This window comes from Oryctolagus cuniculus, chromosome 1 (genome assembly GCF_964237555.1).
Source record: "Oryctolagus cuniculus chromosome 1, mOryCun1.1, whole genome shotgun sequence".
NCBI classification, from domain to species: Eukaryota; Metazoa; Chordata; class Mammalia; order Lagomorpha; family Leporidae; genus Oryctolagus; species Oryctolagus cuniculus.
In genome coordinates, this window is record NC_091432.1 from 84,294,859 (window position 1) to 84,319,919 (window position 25,061).

At 34.6% G+C, this 25,061-nt stretch overlaps 1 protein-coding gene across 5 annotated transcripts in view; it reads right to left on the reverse strand.

Moving 5' to 3' along the window:
- Positions 1–443: 443 nt before the first annotated feature.
- Positions 444–25,061, reverse strand: part of SLC36A4 (solute carrier family 36 member 4) — a 64,343-nt gene continuing 39,725 nt past the window's right edge. For 4 of the 5 annotated variants that reach the window (XM_008262768.4, XM_070076706.1, XM_051850312.2 and 1 more), the window contains 5 exons: positions 20,975–21,202; positions 18,886–18,984; positions 17,272–17,441; positions 11,056–11,225; positions 444–4,946 (listed from right to left, as the gene is read on the reverse strand). In XM_008262768.4, the coding sequence (XP_008260990.3) occupies positions 4,639–4,946; positions 11,056–11,225; positions 17,272–17,441; positions 18,886–18,984; positions 20,975–21,202 (975 nt within the window). In that variant the 3' untranslated portion in view covers positions 444–4,638. The remainder of the gene's footprint in view (positions 4,947–11,055; positions 11,226–17,271; positions 17,442–18,885; positions 18,985–20,974; positions 21,203–25,061) is intronic. The other variant, XM_051850296.2, reaches the window with a different exon arrangement.

Below are 25,061 nucleotides of genomic sequence, written 5' to 3' on the forward strand. Positions count from 1 at the left end.
TGTCCTTATGTTAAATTCTCAAGAACAGGATTGCTGACACAGAGATACAAATATAGTTATGTTTTCAGATATGGAGTTGGCAATATGCTTTCCAAAAACATTACTGCAATTTTATAAATTACAAGAAAAATTATTATAAATGCAAGCAAAAGTATTAGTATATATCCTTTACCTTAAGTAAATCATGTAGGCAGCATGCAGACTGCTCAGCTAACATTCATTTTGTAGGAAGTTCAGGTCATGGTTTTGAGTGTGTCCTTTCACTTTTAATCAACTTCTGCTCTTAAATCTTAGAGGTACATAATACCAACTTCTATTATTACAAAGAATTAATCATAAAGGATGATTAAAATGTTATCAAGAGAATGTTATACTAGTGCTATTTTGGTTTATGACATTTGTCAATGGTATTTAACTTTAAAAATGACAATTTTACAAGGCAATTGCAAGCAAAATAACTATTTTATTGAAAATTCAGAACAGTTACAGTACTTTAAGACATATTTTCATTGTTTTAAGAAAATAAGTTAAAGTGCAATGATATTTATTATTCATTTAAACCAGCAAAATCATTTTGAAAAAGATAAAAACACACAGCTTAATTTATTCAGGGTATAAACATATATTTTATTATTTGTTATCAAGAAAACTTGAATACAATGTTTTAGAGTGATCTTTTCAACATTTCTCTCTGGATCCAATTTAAATGGCCTATTAGTATTTTATATCTGGTTCACATAGGCTACTGATATATACCTCTCTCTATCCTTGCATGCATGCATGCAAGTAGCAACTAGCTAATTTTAATATGAGATTTGAAAAATCAGAGTGGTTTGTCACTTCATTTATCATAGGGAAATACAATGGCATTTCTAGTCAGTTTTAGGCACTTATGCCTATCTCCTTGGTCTAAACCAACCAGTTTCAGAGAAGTATTTAGCCTACTAAATGCTGCTGACATAAATAAGATCAAGCATAATACAGGCAAAGAAATAACCTTTACAACCAGCCAATTGCTAGGAAGCAACTTGTTAGAAAATTTCACAAATTTTCTTAAGAAGAGGAAAGTAGCTGAGTGGGAAAAAATCAAAATTGATCCATTTTTTAAAATTCAAATCAGTTTTACACCTCATCAGATAGCATTCATTAAGCCACTGACATTATATAAATAACTATTTCCATTAGATTTATTCTGTATCTTCTCCTTTTTAAATGAAAAAAAGTGAGGATAAGACCGACTTTGGGTACACACCATCAATAAACAAATGCTGCACTGACATCTGCCATGTCACTTATTACAGGAAAGCTGTAGTATGATCTGTGTTTTGCCAGAGATAGAAATGGCTCTAATACATAACTTTAATTTGCATTTTCTAGTATGTTGCAGTTAAAGAACCTTTATGTAACCATTATGAAAATACTAAAATTAGACCCTGTTAGGAAATTTACAACATGTACATTGTCATTAAGTGGTTGTAAAAATGTAAGTGTATTTTCTAAGAAAGGAACAGAAATGGTTTTAATAAAGAATTCAGTTTCCTCTGTGGCTTGGGGAATGCTGACACACTGTTTCCAGGGCAGGCAAAAGAGCATAGTGCTATATGTGGTTGCACCACAGAGAGCCTCCTACCTGTCCTTTAAAACCCAGTTCATGTGTTGCTTCAGCATCAAGCCTTCCTGAAGGACCACCAATCTGAGAGTGGCTCCATGCTGGAGAATTGAATCACAGCTGATCTCAGTGCCTTGTACTGCAGTTATACAGTGTCCTTCCTTCCTTTGGCTCTAGCCTTCATCAAATCCATCTTTCCATGGTACACGGTATCTTCAATTTCTCTGCAGCAAGTAGAGGCTTCTTAAATTTTTAATGAAAAAAGCATCAAAGATGAATGGGTAACAACAAAAAAAGGCATAATGTGGCATTTGCCAATGCACTACTTGTTTTCATCTGATATAAACCATCTACACTGTTCTTTAACCAAGAATAGCCACTTGGAGAAAAGACCCTCTGATTAAAAATGTCTAGGAGCCAGTGTTTTGACAAGCCAACGTGGATTCTGATGAAACTATCTGGATGTAGGAACAGTGATAACTGACTTAGCACAAAGCTCATCAGAGGTAAATGGTTTTTCTTTTCCCCTCATCAAGCAGAAAAGGCTCATGAACTAACATTCGAAGAGGAGTTATTCACTGTAGTGCCCAATAAACACTGAAAGTGGTTTAGCCAGAGTGTGATGGACCAAAAGGGACCAGATACAAAATCTGACAGATGCAAGAACTCTCATTTCTCCAGGCCCCCTCAAGGAATAGCACAGTGGAATATTCAAAGTATCTTCCCCAAAGGTTACCTAATATTTAACTCATTATAACCAAATTTTCACAGAAAAAATACACTGATTATTTTGCAAATAAAAGATAACAAAAATCCTTAATTAAGTGCATTTACACTTTGTGTGTGTGTCTTCTGAAGAATCAAAGAATTTCTCTATTTCAATTTTTTCTTGTATTAGCATTGGATGTCGATTCGCCATGCTTACTGCATAAGATAAAGCCTAGTTGACGGGTTGTTCACAATGTGCATGTACTGAATTGGAAATTTATTACTATGATCAACTATGCAAAATTGCATTGCATTTGATCAATTCCCTAAGGAAAATAAAATGCATGAATATATAAAAAGAAAATCACACTCAAAGACTGAAATATTATCTGAAGACAGCTGACAAAAACCTAATATTTCTTTCCAATAAATAATGATTTTAACCCATTTTATATTATTATAAAAATTTTAAACACCTAATTTATTCTTAGATTCAAGATTATATTCATTCCAGTGAGTACTATTTTTCCTGTAACTTCAACCACATTGTTAGTATGATGAAAGGCTCAATGTAACAGATTTGATATAAAAGTATCACAATTACAGTTGATACCTAATGCAAGTGTGACAAAAATTTTGATTCTTATGAATTTGTACCAAAACAAAGTTTCTGCTATATCTCTAGGCTACTAATTGATGACAAGTTAATGATGTAAGCAAAAATACTTGAACTAAGTTAACAATGAAATACAAAAATAGAGAATATTTACAGTGATCTTGACAATATGTTTAAGTATATTACAAATTAGAGTATCACCTGGCTCATGGTAAAAGTTCATGTTTTAAAGTACAAACTCTTTGAAAAATCAAGAGACAATTCTATTCTTAATGTTTTAAACTTAATAATTTTCTCTTCTTCTTCAACTGAGATTCTCCTTTGGTTAATGAGTGGGCTTGAAAAATATGGAGTTAATAGAAGGTATTTCTCTGGAAGAAGCCTGGAGTGCCTTAATACCTACTAGACAATTTATTATCGTTTTGATTTTTCCTAAGCACAAATCCCTTACGGTTCTTTCATTCTGCTCGTTCAGATCAATAAAAGGCTGTGAAAAGGAAAACCACAGGGCTGAAAGAGTCCATAAATCCTGTTTTTGTCAGATATCTATTTTCTGCCATTAAGGAAAACAGTGCCTACAAAACCAAGGAAAGGAAACAAACAACAACACATACACACACACACAATGAGGAAAGTGCAAGACACAATTAGCATAGCTGGGTACATTCTGCCAACCAACAGCGAGGCAAGCAAGTGGTTTCTGTTCTGATTTAAAAGAACATGCTTCTTTTTCTTGTTGAGATTTATACAACCATAGAACAGGCTTCTAGAGTTCTCCAATTTTCTGCTCAGGTCACATACACTATTCATAGATCACACTCCCACTTTCAAAGTATCAAAATATCATGAAATAGTCCCAACATTAAAGTTCAACTGAACATAAGTTATTCTTTCTCTTGAATGTGATGTGAGAATTTTTAAAAATCCTAGTCTAAGAGTCAGAAGATCAGGTTCTCTTATTCTTGACCAATGAACTTAACCTTTCTGCACATTCATTTCCTCCATGAGAAATAAGGGAGTTGTACCAGTAACCTTTAGAATCCCTTTCAAATATGACTCAAACTGTTTAAGTCAGAATTTTACACAGTGCCTCTTGATGTGGTTATGAAGATCAACTACCATAATGGTGTCATGTAAAAATAATTCTGGATTTTTGGGATTTTCTGTTGCTTACATTATTGTTAATAGAAGTTTTTCTGTTCCCAGGAGTATTTGTCTAATAAAAATGTAATCAAAGTGGGTTTTTTTTTTTTTTTGCATTAACATGAAGTTTGCTTTGGCATTCACTGGGAAGGCCTGGGGAGAGATTTATGTATATATGCCCTTATTTCTCTTCTTGTTGAAATTCTGTTCTCTCTTCAACAAGGTGGCAAAACACTAGCATGGAGGTAAAAGAAATCTTGGTTTAAGTATTTCTTACTGAGAGGAAGAACAGAAACATTTCTATTCCTTAATTTTTATATATTTTTTTTTAATTTTAAAAACTAAGTTTTTAAAAAATATTGCTAATACTTAAAACCAAGGTTCTATTGCAGTTTACTACTATTGGTAAAGAATTATCAATTATACCAAACTATCAATATTGTGGCAAAACAAAAGAGAGTTTGGTACTATTTTTAAGTATGTGGCAAGGCATTTCACTAATTTCTATATTGATTGTTTTCAGAATTAAGACCAAAGTAAAAGACATACAATGCTTTATCCCCTATTTTAAACCAGAAGCTAAGCATGTTGAATTAAAATTTAGAGAGGGACTTTGGGGAGAGTCAGGTATAGCTTTAGAAGTAGGATAAATAATTTCTTCAACAGTTACATATGTACCTAATAAGAAACCAACAACTCCAGTAAATACTATAGAAATATTTTTCAAGACCATCCATATATTGTAATGGTCCTTAGAAAAGGTAAGAATTTCAACCAAAGGTGGTAGGATGAGGGCCAATGTACTGCTGCTCACAGCTCCAACGAAGGAAATCACAATGTCTAACCGAGGAATGAGAATTGCTCCAGCACCTAAAAAGTAAGAATACACAATTTGTTCTTGCTTAAACGTTTGGTACTCACATGAATATTAACTGTGGACACTTTCAGTACATTAAAACTAATTCATATAAGTTGGACTACTGAACTATTTCTTGTGGGAAAATCTGTCATACTTTGTTCTGAGCTAAAATCAAAAAACAAACAAACAAACAAAAAACTGAAACAGTAGGTGACATTTCTTGGATTTTCACTTCTCAGAATTTCTTATGAAAACAACCTTTAATTTTTTACTTGAAAATTCTGAACAAAGAAATTTGGAAAGTTTATTTTCAAAGTATTTGCATTACTCCACTTGTCACACAGTTCGTTCTATAATACATGAAACATGACACAGTATGATATGAATAACTGGGAAAGAAAATACAGCTACTCCTTATAGAATTTAAAATAACTAAAATAGAACAATGGAAACAAAGAATCACTATTATGCAAAATGGATAGTAATCATTAGATAGGAATAATCACTGGAGGATGCTAAAATTAATGGGAAGAAACTGAAGATCAGGATATCTGCAGTTTCAAGTATCTCCAAGACAATTATAAAGGGAAAAGCGGTACTTTGACAGTGAAGAAATATGCCAGAGATCACCTTACTCAAGTGAGCAAAGTTAACATCACCAGTAAGTCTTATTAATACCATGATACAATGTCCTGAGAAAATTCACAGCATCACTCATGTGAGATTCTTGTTAAAAATGCTTAACTTTGGGGGTCAGTACTTTGCTATAGCACAGTGAGTTAAGCTGACATCTGTAGCCACCTGCATTCCTTATAGGTGCTGGTTTGAGAACCAGTCGCTTCACTTCTGATCCAGCTCCCAGCTAACGTTGCCTGGGAAAGCAGTGGAAGATGGCCCAAATGCTTGGGGCCTTGCATCCACGTGGAAGACCCAGATGAAACTCCTGGCTCCTGGCTCCAGCATGGCCCAGCCCTAACTGTTGTGGCCATTTGGAGAATGAATCAGTAGATGGAAGATTCTCTCTCTCCCTCTCTCCACCCTCTCTTTGTCTCTCCCTCTCTGTGCAACTCTCTTTCAAATAAATAAGTCTTTTCTCAAAAAAAAAATGGTTTAACTTTTATCTAATCAAGAATTAAATCATCAGGCAGAAAATTCTGCACAATTATTGACATGTCAAAAGTGGAGGGTCAAAGAAGACAAGGACTGTCAAGACTGGAAGGAGACTAAGTAGACACAACAACAAAATTCACCTGGAAATTTAAACTGTTGCCAGAACCAGAAAAAGATATTAGTAGAAAAACTAACAAAATTATAATGAGGAATAAGGCTGGTCAGAGCATTATATCCATGTTAATTTCTAGTTTTAAGAATCGTGTTGTATTTGTGTAGGTTTTAACATAGAAAAAACTGAATAAAGGGCTTATGACAACTTGATTTTCTTACAACCTTTCTGTCCAAATTACTTCAAGATAAAAAGTTTTTAAAAAGGCACTCCACTATTTCCATAGGATTTTCTTCTAAACCATTGATGAGTTTTCTGCAAGCTTCATTCTGTTGCCTTTTTAAATTTTATCTTGATCTTATGAAAAACAGTCAACAGTGGGCTTGTAAAAGTCAACACAGCCCTTCTTCAAATTGTCTTTAAATTATTTTTCAGTGATTTTTCAATGGTTTAGAATGGCCATAAAAATAACAGTTAGTTTGCTCCTATGCAAGCTCTGACAACTACATCATCATTGCCAGCAATGACAACACCACAGTTCCTTCATCAGGGACTCCAATTACACATGTTTTGGCTTCCTTAATCGCCTTCCACAGCTATCATTTTGTCATTCTGATTTTATTTTTTTATTTGCTTTTCCTATATCTATCCATATGTATTTATAGTGTCCTCTGTGTAATCGAGTCTTCAGTTTGCATTCTACTTGCTTCTCTACTTGTTCATTTTCAGTTATGAGGTTTTTTTTTTTTTTCCTCTCCATACTTTATGAGGTTTTTTCCTCTTCCTATTCTCTTTTTGGCTGCTAATGTTTTCCAGGAGGATGTTGGACTAACTTGTAACTAAGTTCTCACTATATATCCCATGGAACCAGAAGTCATTATTTATAATTTTCTGTTCCAATAATAATGAAAGCTAAAGCCCTAAAAACTGCTTTAAAGTTATAAATCTAGCTTTGTACTTAAAGCACTGAAGTCAGATAACTCTTCAGTTAAATAAATAAATGGCTGAAGCAGCAATTCTATAGAAATTTTTATAAGACAGATTTCCTATATTTTCTTTACTTGACAGGTAGAGTTATAGACAGTGAGAGAAAGAGAGACAGAGAGAAAGGTCTTCCTTCCGTTGGTTCACTCCCCATATGGCCACTACGGCCCGCCCTGCGCCAACCTGAAGCCAGGAGCCAGGTGCTTCCTCCTGGTCTCCTATGCAGGTGCAGGGGCCCAAGCACTTGGGCCATCCTCCACTGCACTCCCGGGCCACAGCAAAGAGCTGGACTGGAAGAGGAGCAAGTGGGACTAGAACCCGGTGTCCATACGGGATGCCAGCACCACAGGCGGAGGATTAACCAAGTGAGCCATGGTGCTGGCCCCAAGATTTCCTATTTAATAGATCCTTTTAACACTCTTTCGGGGAAATACAAAGCATAACCTTAAAACGCAATTAGGGCCTTTCAAAGTTCATTGAACATAACATTCTGTGGAGGCATTTTCTAAATACTTAGATAACAGTGGTATAAAATTAAGGTCAGATAAATATGACTGAATCCTTGCCTTCTGAAGATATTTCCAATTTTGAATCCATTTTCCCCTCAACATTTTTTCCTTCTTTTCTTTTTTTTTAACTTTTATTTAATGAATATAAATTTCCAAAGTACAGAATATGGATTACAATGGCTTCCCCCCCATAACGTCCCTCCCACCCGCAACCCTCCCCTTTCCCACTCCCTCTCCCCTTACATTCACATCAAGATTCATTTTCGTTTCTCTTTATATACAGAAGATCAGTTTAGCATACATTAAGTAAAGATTTCAACAGTTTGCTCCCACACAGAAACATAAAGTGAAAAATACTGTTTGAGTACTAGTTATAGCATTAAATCTCAATGTACAGCACACTAAGGACAAAGATCCTACATGAGGAGTAAGTGCACAGTGATTCTACATGGGGAATAAGTGCACAGTGACTCCTGTTGTTGATTTAACAATTGACACTCTTGTTTATGGCGTCAGTAATCACCCTAGGCTCTTGTCATGAGCTACCAAGGCTATGGAAGCCTCTTGAGTTCACCAACTCCGATCTTATTTAGAAAAGGCCACAGACAAAGTGAAAGTTCTCTCCTCCCTTCAGAGAAAGGTACCTCCTTCTGTGATGGCCTGTTCTTTCTGTTGGGATCTCACCTCACTCACAGACTCATAGAGATCTTTCATTTAGGTTGGTGGTTTGTTTTTTTGTTCGTTTGTTTGTTTGTTTGTTTTGCCAGAGTGTCTTGGCTTTCCATGCCTGAAATACTCTCATGTGCTATTTAGCCAGATCTGAATGCCTTAAGGGCTGATTCTGAGGCCAGAGTGCTGTTTAGGACATCTGCCATTCTCTGAGTCTGCTGTGAATCCCTCTTCCCATGTTGGATTGTTCTCCCCTTTGTAATTCTGTCAGTTACTATTAGCAGACACTAGTCTTGTTTGTGTGATGCCTTTGATTCTTCATCCTATCATTATGATCAATTATGAACTGAAACTGATCACTTTGACTAGTGAGATGGCATTAGTACATGCCACCTTGATGGGATTGAATTGGAATCCCCTGGCACAATTCTAACTCTACCATTAGGGGTAAGTCTGAGTGAGCATGTGCCGAACTGTACATCTCCTCCCTCTCTTATTCCTACTCTTACATTTAACAGGGATCACTTTTCAGTTAAATTTAAACACCTAAGAATAATTGTGTGTTAATTAAAGAGTTCAACCAATGCTATTAAGTAGAACAAAAAAAAAATACTAAAAGGAATAAAGTGGTAAGCTGTTCCTGGACAGTCAGTAAAAGGGCTGATCAAGTCATTGTTTCTCATGGTGTCCTTTTCACTTCAACAGGTTTCCCCTTTGGTGCTCAGTTAGTTGTCACCAATCACGGAGAACATATATTTGTCACTTTAGGATTGGTTTGTTTCACTCAGCATGATGTTTTCCAGATTCCTCCATTTTGTTGCAAATGACCAGATTTCATTTTTTTTTTACTGTTGTATAGTATTCTATAGAGTACATGTTCCATACTTTCTTAATCCAATCTTCTGTTGGTGGGCATTGAGGTTGATTCCAGGTCTTAGCTATTGTGAATTGAGCTGCAATAAACATTGAGGTGCAGACAGCTCTTTTATTTGCCAATTTAATTTCCTTTGGGTAAATTCCAAGGAGCAGCATGGCTAGGTTGTATGGCAGGGTTATATTCAGGTTCCTGAGGAATCTCCAAACTGATTTCCATAGTGGCTCTACCAGTTTGCATTCCCACCAACAGTTATTTTTGTTAAGATTAATTTATTTTGAGTGTCAGAGTTAAAAGAGAAGAGAGACAGAGAAAGGAATCTTTATCCACTGGATCACTCCCAAGATGGCCCCAATGGCCAGTTCTGGGTCAGGCCAAAGCCAGGAGCCTCATTAGGATCTCCCACATGGGTGGCAGGGGCCCAGCCACGTGGGCCCTTTTCTGCTACTTCTGCTGCTTTTCATTAGCAGGGAGCTGCATCAGAAATGAAGCTGCCTAACATGAACTGGTGCCTATATGGGATGCTGGCATTGCAGGCACCAGCTCTACACTTTATGCAACAATGCCAGGCTCCCATCTAATATTTTTAAAAATGAAGTATAATTTCAATTATATAAAACCATACTTCTAATTATACCAACAGGTTTTGGCATATAAAAATTGCTTCCACTCTAATTGTTCATGCAGTACAGCTTGCTCTATAAACACAAGGCCCTGTCAGCTGTCCACACACACACTCATCAGTAAAGAGCACAACCCAAAATCTTTTCAAGTGCTTCACAGAACAGAATTAAAAACAGTCCTCCCAGGAATATCAGTTGGCTTTTAATTTAGTTCAGGAGGATTTACCAAAGATTCAAATAAGCTGAGTGTCCAATGATGTGTCCCAATGAGTTTTAAGGGAACACTGCACAGTTTTCGGTCTCTTTGCCCAAAGCATAATGCTACAACTATAACTTATATATGTTCAAGAAGCTTTAACTATTTTTAACTGAAGGAAAGAAGCAGAAAAGAAAAGCCTGCAGTTCTCTGTGCTACAAACTCTGCTGAGGAAAACCCTTGACTTCTGAGAAAAAATTCACAGTAGCAGCTGTGTGGTCCATGTGTCAGCATATATGTAGCTCCCATATAGCACTGCTAGCCAATGTGTAGAAATAGATGAAATATAAAAAGATTGATCATTGTTAGCATGCTTCTCAAACTCCTTCAATTGAATTTCATCAATTGAAATTACTTTTTTACTCACTCCAGTTACAAAAATACTAATAAAAGTAATATATAAAATAGTTTTAAAATTTTGCACCTTTTTCTAACTGAATGTTTCATTCATCATCAGAGTATGGGCTAAATTCATGTTCTTTCCACTATACCAAACCAAAGCTCCCTCTCTGTAACTCTCCATTATTAATTCTACCCTATACATGGAATTCATCTTATAATGTGAAATCTTAATAACAAATTATATGCTGTCCTTAAAGCAACAATAAGTCACTAAAATTATTAAAGACTAATGCAAAATAAAATGACACTTAGGTGCAGGTAGCCATGAAGAGTTAAACTGTTAAATATACAAAAGATAGCAAAAATATTTTTTTTAAATCTTGAGGAAAATGAGAACCAAAATAAAATGTAAGAGGTACCTGATTTTAATTACCATTAATGTCATTTTCAAATAATTTTATTAGTTCTTTTAAGTGTGATAGAATCTGGTTGTGCTATTCTTACATAGTAGGAGAAAATATAATTTTAAGCCAAAAGGCATTCAAAGGAGGTAAATAAACTTATTTTTAAAATATGTTTAAACAGGTTTCATTTTTAAAAATTCAATAATAAAAGAAGTATATATATGTAGTAATACTTACAAGTAATACTAACCAAGAAGGATCTTATCCCAAGTTCCCATATTTGCTTCCACTTAGCATTAAATTTGGATATGATTCCAGGGATAATGATTTCTGCTGGAACATAGAACTGAATTGAATATGTCACAAAAATGCCAAAGGAATACAGAATTTTCACTGATTGATATAACCTGTTGGAAAAAATTTCAAAGTTTAGTCATTCTTAATATAAATCTAGCTTTCTTCCTTTTAATGTTAACATTTAGACAAGAAATCTAGAACACACACTTAGGTCATAATCTTATTAACTAAAAATGTTCATAAAAATAGCCAACTGATCTCCACTAACTACATTTCTAACTCTATTTGGACAATTTTGTACATATTGTTGGAAACACTTCATCTTAGGCTAAACCAATGTTCTGAAATTAGGGAAGCCATTGTAATCCATAAGCTGTACTTTGGAAATTTATATTCATTAAATTAAAGTTTAAAAAAAAAAAGAAAAAAGAAATTTAGACTCAGCTACATAAACAGTTAACATTTTCCCAATTTTCTTTTTAAAAAGTGAGCATTCTTTATGTTTGTTAAACCTTGAGTCATACCCTCAGTGATCTATCTATAGAAGAACAACTTCTATAGATATCAAATTAAACTTTGAATTTTAGTTCCCCTTGCTTGAAGGTCCTGATAGGTGTATCATTAGTTACAGAAATGTCATCAATTTTAAGTCCAAGAGGAGGCGATCTAAACAGTTTCAACTTGCAAAGTTCTCTAGATTATATATACTGTTTTATTATAATTATATGAAAAACAGAAATAGAATTGTTGGGTTGTGTGGTGGCTCCTTTATCCAAGGAAACACCTCACTGATGCCCTAAGCTTCAAATTAGCAAAGCAACTTTCACTTTCATAAAATCTTCAGACTTCTATATTGCAGACTGCCTCCTATCAAAAAAAAAAACTCAATATGTAGGCCTTGGTAAAGACTTTGGTAGATTTCTTTTGCCTGGCAAAAGATTTTTTAAATGTTGATAAGACTTGGAGAGAAAATATAGAAACATATGACTCAGAGGAGCACTACAGAACCCATTCCCTTGTGTTACAAACTATAAAATTAACTCAATATTTTGTGATAAACAGAAGAAAAGCCTAACCACTCTTACATGTTAAAGAAATAAACCAAAGTTGAGAGTGGGCTGACATAGTGTGGGGTTAGGGCCAGTGATTTAACACCTATGTCTTCCTTCAGCAGAAACATCTTCCACACTCACAATCTTCCCTCGTAGGAGCTCTACTTTCCCACCTAAGAGTCCTATGCACAGGGAATAGTGTTTTCTTTATTTGAAAAATATATATAATCATTTAAAAAGAATATAAAATATCACACATTTGGTAAAGAAAATCTTCAACATCAATTTAGGCTTTAAGCTTACTTCTGATGTCTTAAGATGTAAAGTGTTAAGGATTATAAGCAGTTCTCTATGGCCAAGCAAGAAGGAATTCCTGCTGTAACACAGTCATCACAGAAATGAGTAAGAGGAAATACAAAAGCTAAGTAGGAATAATTTTTAAAACTATAAGTGGCATAATTAGGGTTAGCAACTATAACACCTTAATTTTAAAATTACCTAAGGATTTTTTTAGCTTGAGTTTTACAGGTTAAACACAAACGGTCAAGTTAGTGGAAATATTCAAATTAACCAAAAGATAGCTATTTCATATACTCTGAAAGACCATTGTGAAAAATAAAGTGAATATTCTTATTAGTTTATTATTAAGTAAAGACTATTGCTTTTTCTAACTACCTTTTCATCTATATGCTTTTAAGATACAGTTAAGTGTACATTTAAAAGAAAAATACAACATTCTGCATATAAGTAAAATTACTTTCCTATTGATGTAAAACTGAAGCTATGTAAGCTAAGAACCTGGTTATCATCAAGACTATTCAGCAGTATTGACCTTATGCAATTACTATTATTTGGTGCTACACACAGTAAAAATGGGGAATAAAATTAATTGGGAGACTGTCTAAAAACATGCTACAACTAGCTTAAAATCAACTTTTTCCTCTTTTACTTCTTTTCTGTTTCAAAAACCTACTTATAAGTTAGGCATCTATATTTTCAACTACTCTAAGCTATTTTTCTTTACTTAACTTTTCAATAACCATTATCAACCTTTGTTTTCATTTTATTTTAAGTGAACATCTACAGTAAAAGTCCTTCATGCACTAGGTTTTAGAAACACAGAGAGTTGAAAAAAATGCACTAGTAAACTCTAAAGAATAAAACACATTTTTAAAGTCAGGGCAATTTGTTTTAGAATAAAAAAGAACATGAAAAACTTTCAATGTTTAGTGCATATTAAAAGATCATCTGAAACACCTCTTTGCTAAAGCTCCTGAGAGTTTTTATTTATTCTTCTCTGTGTAACCTCTCCAAGGCACCTGAGTAGATGACTATACTTGCTGAATATTAGTTAAATTAAATTCAATGTTAAAAATGAATACTGATAGATCATTCTTTGAAAGTACATCTATTCAATGTGACAAATATTAACAATATTCAACAAATAGATTGATTCATGCTTGAAAACAAAATCTATTATACTGGTAGCAAAGAAATTTAGAAAAAGGAAAACATATTTTTAATAATACATTGGAATAGGTTTATAGGGTCGAACAATGTTCCAGTGAAAATATTAGTTTTGAAAACATACTTCAAAACAAGCAATATTTTTATTTTTTCTCCACATTAGCTAGTAAATCAATACTTGGTCTAAATTTTCAGGTATGAATACCTTACAAAGTAAACTTGGAAAATTAAGTTGTTGAACTGCTTCTCTTTCTCTCAAGGCTGAATACAGAAGCTACCCATGGAAATAATCTGATAGATAATTCACTTTCCCTTCTGGATCCTGAACAAGCCAGAACCTATGAATTCCTTCTTTCAATTTCTTTATATTTATCTCTTTATCTCTTCTTGTGCCTTTTGTTAACCCCATTCTTGTCTAAATACTTTCATCTTGGGTAACAATCTTCTTCCCAGAGCACTCAAGCTCCCATCTCCTGTGTGGTGCAAACATGGGCTAAGACACAGGTTTATCCTAATCCAGGTTCCTGCTAATGAGCATCCTGGGAGGAAGCAGGTGACAGCTCACCTACCAGGGTCCTTACCAACACAAATGGGGATTCCAGGCTCCTAACTGCTTGGGGAGTGAATCAACAGATGGAAGATCTCCCTTTGTCTGTCTCTCTGCCTTTCAAATAAAATTAAAATAAATAATCTTAAAAAAAAAGAAAGAGGGAGGGGGCCAGCCTTGTGGTGTAACAAGTAAAGCCACCACCTGTGCTGCTGCCATCCCATATGGATGCCAGTTCGAGTCCCAGCTGCTCCATTTCCCAGTGAGCTCTCTGCTATGGCTTGGGAAAGCAGAGGAAGATGGTCCAAGCCTTTGGGTCCCTGCACCTGCTTTGGAGCTCTGGAAGGAGCTCTTAGCTCCTTGCTTTGGATCAGTCCAGCTCCGGCTGTTGTGGCCATTTGGGGAATGAACAAGTGGATGGAGGACTTCTCTCTCTCTGCCTCTGCCTTTTAAATAAATAAATCTTTAAAAATATTAATAATAAAATAAAATAATTTTTTAAAGAAGCAGAACAAAAATGAAAAAGTTAAACTAACAACAAAAAGAAATATGTTTGCTCCTATTACATATATACCATCATCCAAGAGGACTCGGTAAGACAGAATACAAATATATCCTATCTGTTCTTTGAAGTCCTCTCAAGAACTTGCTATGTAATCAATGGCATGATTACCCTTGACCTTCTACATCTTCAACCTTCCCTTGCAACAATGACATAAGCTAAAAATCTTCACCTTCTGTTTTGAATTCTATACATTACCACTAGAGAAAATTTGAGAAAAGACATAATTTGAACCCAGCTACACAGAAGATATTACATGTGGCACTCACTCCTGAGTACAAACTCAAAAGATAATACTTAACACTACTACTACTAGTCTGCCTAACTCTACATTCATATTTTTATTTTAGAATTTAGATCAGTCTTGTGCAAACTTTTCCTATTTCAGTCTTCTTTGCTGGTAAGGAGATTTTATAAGTTAAAATAACACCTAGTAACATGTCCAAACCTAAGATCATTTGTGTGAAAGAAGATAATCTATATAAAGTATTTAGAAAAACACATCAAAGCAGTCCCAATGAAAACAGACATCATTTTATGATCTTGTTGTTGCCATCATGAATTTATTCACGTGGAGTTTTGAAACCCAGTATTAAACAACTTGATTATTTCTTCTTGGTTATTCTAATAACAGCTGTACTGAACCTGTCAGAATATGTACATGTCTGAACATGTATATTCCCTCTGGAGTGTGGCAGTATGCTAGGAATTCTCAAGGACATAGGTTAACTGTGGTGGATCTTACTGAAGCATAAATTTTACTCAGAAGTTTCTTGGGAGAGAATTATTTTTATATAAAAAGTAACACAGGCAGTATGAACTAGAAAGAAAAGTTACTCTTTCAGTAAAGCATAAACTGATGCTACACTGGAGGTAGGCTATTTGGGAAACTGCCCAAGATTCCCAAGGGAAAGTTTTTTCTCTCCTGTGCTACTGGGTTACTTTAGTGGAAAAACATTGCTAAAGTATCACTCAACTTTGACTAAATGTGGTGCCTTGTTTGCACTATCAAGTAACAACTGAAATACCTTTAAATCTAGAAGAAAACAAATACTAACTGTCCCCTAAGCATTAAGCAGTGTGCAAGATGATGGAGGTATGCGGTAAGCCTAGAGGATACAGGGTCCCTGCACCTGCCTTCAACGTGCTGACATTCCAGTTCATAATTGTCAATTTACTTCATTTTCACCTTAAAACATACTCTTTACTTCAAAAGCAAAATGTAATCCATTGGAAAGTATTATAGTTTTTAAAGATAATGCCTCAGAATGACTGAAGTTAATAACTCAGAACTTTTCTAATCCATACTTGCTGTATCTTATGGCTTCTTTAAATTCAACCTTTGTTTGAAGCAATGACCTTTATAAACTCTGGGACTTAAAGTCAATTAAGCAATCAAAGCTCATCATACATTCTCCAAGTTGGAACATTAGATTCCTAGGATGCTCCTGAAACAGTCATAGACATTCATATTCAGACAGTAGAGTATACCACATGTTAACTCCCAAGGTCTCTCAAGTGAAACACAGGAAGAAAAGGAAAGAAGAAACTCATATGATATACTAAGAAAGAAATTTTAGATATAACACCATGATTGTTCTAGTCAAAATTTCTCATTTAACACACTATAACTGTAAAATAAGCAACTCTCATCCTATATTCCCCAAATCATGACTACTACTTCAATTGTCCCACAACTGTACAGTCCACAATGAAACTGGCTATATACCACTTAAAGATTATTCCAAAATTAAAATGAATTACCCGGCAGAAGTGCTCTAAAGGAAAATATCTATCCTGACTTGCCTCCTTGCTTTTTTCCAGATTTTTGTTGCTTCTTGGAATACTTATTCAAAACTTTCCTCTAAATGAAAAGCAAGTTAGTTAGATCTTCTCAAATAAGAACTATGATCTCAAAGTTCCTTTTTAATCAAGTTACGACTATTTCCATTCTAACTGGAGAGCTACACAATTAGGATAAGGTGAGAGCTAGAAGGGATTGTGAGAAAAGGGAAGCATTAATTAGAGTTACTGAAGGGACAGCATCACTCCTAGTATTGAGCTGTGAATGCCAAAAGTATATCCTCAGATTTTTATTGTTTATATCATGTCCCAGCTGTGCTCTGAAAAGATCTGAGGTACATACAATATATAGCTGACAGCCAGTGATAGCCATAACTTATGGGATATATTATGTTATCAGGAACTTGGAGTGCTTGGGTCTTTGGTAGCAAGGACAGATTTTTTTTTTTTTATCAAAATTCATCTACATTAAAAGAATCAATGTTTTATGGTTGACTCAACCTTGGAACAATGTAAGAATTTTTAAATCTCTTTCTAAAAATTCTGCAAGAGTCTGTAAATTCACAGATGCCTCCTATGAGAATTACCAAAATAATCTAGATTGTACAAATGAAGAAATCATACCAAAAATTTTAAATGTTTAAACCATAAATCCAAGAACTGAACTTTATCATCAAATATTGATATCTACATAGACTAAGAATATCAAATTTATATCCACCTACCATACATCCTGTGGAAGATTTAAAGTTATGCTGCCTTTGATTTCATCACGGAAACACATATATCCTAAAGTAGCTAATGTGACATACAAAGTTGTAACAATTCCCATGCCAATATTCAATGCCTGGGAAAAGCGTCTGGATTCTTTCATTTGATTTTCTAGTGGAAGAACCTAAAAAAAGAATACAATTCTCTTTTTAAAAGAATATAATGTATGTAATTCAAAATAACACAATATCTCTTATACATACAAACTGGTATTTATAGACTATATTCAAATCTTTTCTCCTTTAAAATAGCATCTATAATTCCTAAAGTCCTTTTTGTGCACTATATATTTTACTCTACATATTTTAAATCCTTGAAATAAAGACATCCAACTCATCTTTTGGCAGGCAAACCTGCCAGCTTTTTTAAAGATCACCTTTTTATTTTGGAATAATTCTACATTTACAAAAAAAGATACATAGAAAGCAGGCAGCTCCCATAAACCCGTGCCCAGGTTCCCTTGCTATTAACACCTTACATTACCATGGTACATTTGTTACAAGAATAAACATTAGTATGTTACTATTTTTTTTTAAGATTTATTGATTTACTTGAGAGACAGAGAGATACAGAGAAAGAGAGGGAGAGACAGAGAGAAAGGTCTTCCATCCACTGGTTCACTCCAGCAGGCAGAGCCGAGCTGGTTGGAAGCCAGGAGCTTCTTCCGGATCTCCCACACAAGTATAGGGGCCCAAGGACAGGGGCCATCATCTACTGCTTTCCCGGGCCATAGCAGAGAGCTGGATCAGAAGTGGAGCAGCCGGGACTCAAACAGGCACCCATGTGGGAGGCTGGTGCCTCAGGCAGAGGCTTAACATACTCCGCCACAGCATCAGTAATAGTACATTACTATTAACTAAACTCCAAACTTCATCTGGATTAGATTAATTTTTCCCCTAATGTCCACTCTCCGTTTCAGGGCCCCAAGTAGGACACGACATTGCACTTTGTCATTAGCTTCCTTAGTCTTTTCTTACTGTGGCAGTTTCTCAATCTTTCCTCACTCTTTATTACCTTAACAGTTTTTGGAGGCACTGGTTAGATATTTCCTACAATGTCCCTCTAATCTGGATTTTTTTGATGCTTTGCATGTAACTAGTCTGGCATTAAGGGTTTCAGAGAAGGATATCACAGTAATGAAGTACCCTTTTGGCACACATGTTATCAATATGATTTATCATTTAATGACATTTATTTTGACCAGCTGGTTAAGGTAGTTGTCAGATTTCTCTGCTATAAAATTGTTTTTCTTGTATTCTTTTTACACATGAGTTTGTTATATTATTCTCTGAATTTTTCATCTGCTTGAAGTTTTCCATAATAAAAGCCACCTAATTTCCTTATTATACATATTAAGAAAATAAATATTAGAAACACAAAATGATATGTCAAGATTAAGCTCTTGTTAAGTGGAAGAACTAAACTAGAATTCAAGTCCATCATGACAAACATGAATCTAAGAATAAAAATAACTGAAACAAAATGAAAAATACATATTTTAAAAAATACAGCCTGAGTTTTTAAATCTTTGTATTAACTTAAGATTTTTAATGATCATAAAGACTTACCACCCCTATGCCTTCAAAAGCAAATACAGCAGTCCCAAAAAAGAGTGGATATTTTTTCCAACCAGCCACTATTGGAAGGTTGTGGGGATCTGGCATATTCTGCACAAATGAAGGGGAAAAAACACCACAGGTTATATCTTTGCTTAGAAAATTTAAAATTAAGAAGCAAAATCAAATTCTTCCGAGTTTTGCAATAGCAAATGTGCGTTTTAAGAGTGAATAATCTTTCAATTAACACTTTAAGCATCCTATGTTAAAGTGGCCAAGCCATTAGGATTTCATTGTCAAATTAATTGTTTTTTCCCATGTCCACACAGTCAATCAGAGTGAAAGCATCCTCATTACCTGTTTCTACCTGCAAGTCCCAGGCTATATCTCTTCCCACAACAGGAAATATATAAACACATCCAAGGTCTAAGCTGAAAGCCATGTAGTCAGTTATCAATCATCGCAGGGGATACTCAATAGAAATTCATTCTCTATTTTTCCTTGCCCTTTTAGTTCTCTAAAATACTTGGTTCCTGACTTTGACTTTCTACCTCATAATTCTGCTTCTCCCTAGTACAAGTCTCTTTCTGTTTCATTGTTTATTCTTTGATCTGACAGTTGTCATTACTATTGTCTGTCATTACAATGACAGTTGTCATTATTATTGTCTATGGATGACTAACTCTGGCTTTGACTACTTGGTTTTGACTCATTGCCTTGTTCCAACTTTCTCTATGTCAATAAACTCCCAAACTATGCATCTCGTTCGAGATCTCTGGTTACACAATGGCTACTTCTTCCAAAAAGCCCAAGTCCAGTCCCTACTTCCTCAGCATCCTGCATTCTGTCTTACATGACTGGAAGTGGCACTCAAGGCCAAGGAAAGAGGTGAACAAAGTACCCAGTGTAAAAGGGAATGGAACAGAATAACAAGTGTAAAATGGGGGAATAGAGAGGTCTAGAACATCTGAAGCCTAAGAAGAACTGTGTGATATAATGGTGATACATGACTAAAGACATAAACCATGGTCAGAATGAACAATAATAAAGAATAATAAAGTATTTCGATCAGTCAGTAAAACAAAACTGCTATTCAAGGCAAGCAGGATGATATTACACTTCTCCATGCATCATTTCATGGTTTTTGGTCTACCTTAGTGGAGCTTTTCTGCTCCACTAAGTCTAATATTGTCATCTATGAACTCGAGAAAGTCTTATAAGTGATCCTGCTGCCTTAGGTGTTATGGAGATTACAGGTATTGCAATACAGGTAGGGGAAAAACTGAAACACAAACCCATTATAAGAGTTTGTAATAAACTGCCAATGGCGATTTTACAGCAACTCTCAAAAAAGCCAGATATAGCATGGATTCGATCAGAAAAAAAAAAAAAAAAAGATCAGGGGTTCTCAACATTTTTGGGGTCACTGGTCACTTTGGGAGATGAAAGCTATAAGGCTACTCAACAGATAACACATATATACATTCAGAAATAATAAATTTTGCAAAAAATTTTAAGGGTTTTGCAGATTCTCTGAATCCCATCAACAGGTTCTTTTAAGGACACTGACTTAAGAATCCCCATAATATGGACAGTAGAATCAGTTCAGGTTACCACACAGACTTCAAATAAAGGGGTACAAAGTAGTGTGGCAGCAGCAATAAAAGTTCAAAAATTAAATTAAAAGTATGTAATGTATACACATACACACACACACCCAATTCTGTGATTGGCTCAAATTTTATAGGAATAAATATTTTATATGTTCTTGGTTTCATGTTAAGCACAATCCCTAACAGCACAGCCCTAAACTCATACTAATTCTAATAGTACATGAATCACTGTATTCTAAAGCAATGTATAAAAGTCCAGAAGCAAGTTCTGCAAGATTCAAAACTATGTGTGATTACAAAGCTTGGGTTTTTAACCTCTGGTGTACACTTTTCTAACTAAACAATATTCCCCCAAAGTAAACCTTTTAGTGATTATCAAGTGTGTGCCATATATGAAGTAGGGCTCATTACCTTTACCACCAAAGTAACTAAAAATTTTACTTATGTAAGAAATATCTGGCATTTAGCTAAGAACACATTATACTTACCCTAACAATATATTGGTAAATTATCACAAGACTGACAGCCATGGAAACGTTGGCAAGGAATGAAAGTACGAATAAATTCTTTAGCTCACGAATGAAGACCAAAAGAATTAGAAATGGAAGAAAGCAAAGCATATATATCCTTAAGTCAACACTTCTTCTCTCACACAGACTTGATGAATTGGTATCATTTGAAACAAACACTTTACTCTCCAGGAATCCTTCATGAACCTAGAGACAATTACCAGGAGAATAAGCAAAGAAAAAAAGCTTCCATCAACTTATAATCATAAAAAACAAAAAAATTATGAGCTATATATTCCTTGATAAGTTCTTGTGATACATTTTAATACATAAAGTATTTCATTTTTCAAGATATTGTTTCCTAAAAATATATATACCAAATTTAAGGATAATTAGTGTAGGATAATATTTGCGAGATAACTCCTTTCATCTTACTGTGAAAACAAAGATCATTAGTAAATTATAGAATAGACTTACTACTTTATTTTGAAACTATGTGACTACCACGCGCATGATGCTTACAAAGACTTAAAGATCTGCTCTTGATATCATCAAAATTGAGAACATACTTGTCTAGAATAGCCATTGGATATTCTACTCCAGCTTATTTTGTTGCAAGTAGGAAATAAGCTCTAAGTACCTCCTAGAAATATACAGCAGTCAAATTTAAAATTCAAAGCCTAATTTTAAAACATTTATAAACAACTATTTATAATTTATCATCACTGTCAATAAGCATTTATAAATAATCCACTAAATTTATTAATGGCCATCAGTGAGACAATAGGTAAATTTTTGTTAGATTAAAAAAAAAGTTCTACAAGATCAGGACAGGTTTTTGGTCTTGTGGTCAAGATGCCAGTTAGGACACTAGCATTTCATATAAGACTGCATGGGTTTGAGTCTCAACTCCACCCATTTCCTGTTTCCTGTTAATGTGCACCTAGAATAACAGCACTGGGTCCCTCTCATTTGAGGAGTGGACCAGTACATTCACTCCTATCAGGGGAGCTTTGTCTTGTGTCTCTTTGTCACTACAACAAATAAATAAATAACTTCTACAAGATAAATAAATTTTATATTACAACTTATTCAAGTACTTATATAACCCAATTTTAATATTTCATAAAAAATACACTGATTTACAGGATTCACATATTTTTAAACTGTCATTGATTAAATTAATTACACAATTTGACAGACTAAAATTGAAGTAAAATTATAGAGTCTTTTAGAAATAATCTTAAAGTTTTATAGGAGATGGTCATATTGTAATTTGAATGTCAGTGAAAACCTATTTGCCCCTAAACACTATAAGTGTCTTCTCTGAACACACTGACATTATCAACTCTGCATATATGAATTCCCAAGAAATAGATCCTATAATAATAATAGCTAGTACTTTTTGAGTATTTTCTATATGCCAGGTAATGAACTACCTGTTTTATACACATCTGATTTAATCTTCAAAATGACTTTCTGAAATGAGTAGTGGTATTAATTTCAATTTATAGTTGAGGAAACTGAGACTTAACAGGGGGTAAAAAGGACCTTGCATTGTATTAAGGCAGTAAGTGATGGTTGCAAGATTCAAACCCAGGTTTGAGTTTCCAGGATCCAGTTGTGATAGCTATATGTTAACCTGACCAAAACACTGTAACTTAGGGAGTCCCTGCCCAACCAACCACTTAACCTCCATTCTCACATATCTGCCTAAATGTGTAAGTATTGAAAATCCAACACATTAGAAGTTTAAAACAAACTGTAATATGATTAGCAATTCAAGTGTTTCCTTGTTTTTATTCTTATAATTCACATTAAGCAATGTTTAGCATCATAACATACGTATACATCTTTTTAAACTGCAGAGAATATATCTACCAGATATTTTAACTGTTTAGGCAATTTATAACTCATACTGCACTAACAAATTTTCAAGTTATATCATGCACTATTTAAGAAATGGATAGCTTGTAATTGGCCATTAAAACTATATTTTCTATAATTTCAAATAGAAACAAATTATAGGTAAATTGGTAAATTTATTGGTAAATTCACATCCCTGGGTTTTAAGATCATATTTCACTAGTAACTCAATTTTCTCAGTAACCAAATTATTTAGAGCCAAGTATTTCAAAACAAAGCAGTACCTCTGGTAATTAAATTAAATATTGATCAAGTCAAGCTCTAACAAAGATAACAAATTTGTCAAGGGGCTATTTGAATCATTAGGTTGTTGAGAATTTGAAGCTAATATTGTAACAAATATCATAATGTTTTAGCATTCTTTGGCAGAAAGATGGCTATAAAAATTCTTTGGATTAAAAAATTAAATAAAAATGTAGATACATACCTAGAGCAAGATTCAGATAAACATTTGAGTCCTTTGGTGCCCTCTAGAGACAGAGATTGGCTATCTAATAGGACTTCCTATGATCTCACATGTTTACCAAAATGTAAAACACTGAAATAAATATTATAAAATAAAATTACTTAATTCAGTTGTTTTCATTTAGAGATCAAATTTTCTAAAATTAACAATTTATTGACTTTTCAATGATCCACTAATGTAATAGTTAAAATTCCAAAGGTAGATTATGTTCTTTAGTAAAACTAAATACATAAATAACGTCATAACACCCTACATTTGTGTATGTTTTATATTTTACAAAGGCTTTCACAAACCTGTGGGGAGCAACTCGGACTAGACTAAGTTACTGGAATTAAGACTTATTCTATGCATCTGCTCTCCCACAATATGACGCTGGGAGAGGAGTAAACAGCTTCTACACAGCTGCCTCCAGTTCAACCAATAAACTGTAGGACCTGCTCCTGATTGGAGGAGAGCAGCGTACTCGGCGTGTGGGTAGCAGAGTTGGGATTGGTGGAAGAGGACTATAAAGGAGGAGAGAGACAACATGCACCAGGAACATCTAAGGGGAACATCTATCTGAAGGAACACCTGTGCAGCCCCCGAGAGAGCCGGCCGGCGGTGTGCCTCTCCCCCGCGGAAGTGGGGAAAGTGGCTAGGGGGAACCGCCCTTCCACGGAGGTGGAAGGGTCGGTAGCCAACCCGGGAAGAAGCAGCAGCAAACCCGGGGAGGGCCGAGCAGACGAAAGAACAACGCAGGGTCCTGTGTCGTTCCTCCACGAAGAGAGGGAACGACACAAACCTTTTATTAGATGAGTCTCAAGTTGTGTATGAGGAACAATGGAATATTTTGTTATTATTTATATTTTACAAATAAACCGAGGTTTGAGCAGGAATAAGGGAAGATCATACCCAATCTACGAACAGAAACTGGGAGAACAGGGATGGGAACTCATGTCTTCTGACTCTAAAGTCAATGGTCTTTGGTATTACTTTGGTATTTTTCACCTCGATAAGCTAAACTCCATACCCATATACATTATTTTATCTATGTGAAATTTTCTGCAATATCCTAGAGTAAGATAGTAAGAATCAGAATCACTGGCAGCATTAGAGTTCTTTTCCTCTACCCATTGTACATAATCACTTAATGGGGCCAAGAACAGCCATGTAGTAATTGTAGAGTAGGTTTCTATATCTGTATGGTAACAAAATCCTTACTTCCTAAGGTTAATGAAATGCTGTACTTTCAGTATCATATAGATTAAGGTGGTAACGATCCTACAGTTCTTAATTACAACACTAACAGTAATTGGTAAAGTTTAATCAATTATGTCTACTATTGCATATTGCTATCGAATGTAAAAGAACACCTCTGTAGACAGTGAAACTCTGTTCTGCTTCCTGGCCCTCTCTCTGCTCTGCCCAAGTGTTATGTTTGTCAGTGCTATCAACACTTCTCAAGCCTGATCATGTAGTTTTCCACACTGCTCTTTTGGCCTCAAAAGAATTCTCATCTTTTTATCTAAGGAAAACTCTCTCCTTACCTCTGAGGGACTCCCTTTTTCTACCTGGTATTTATAGAATATGTACAATGAGTTAATTTTTTCCATTAAACTTTGGAAGCAACAGATAATATTTCATAGGAAAAGATTATAGACATCTATTTTATCAACATTTAGTACTCTCTCATCA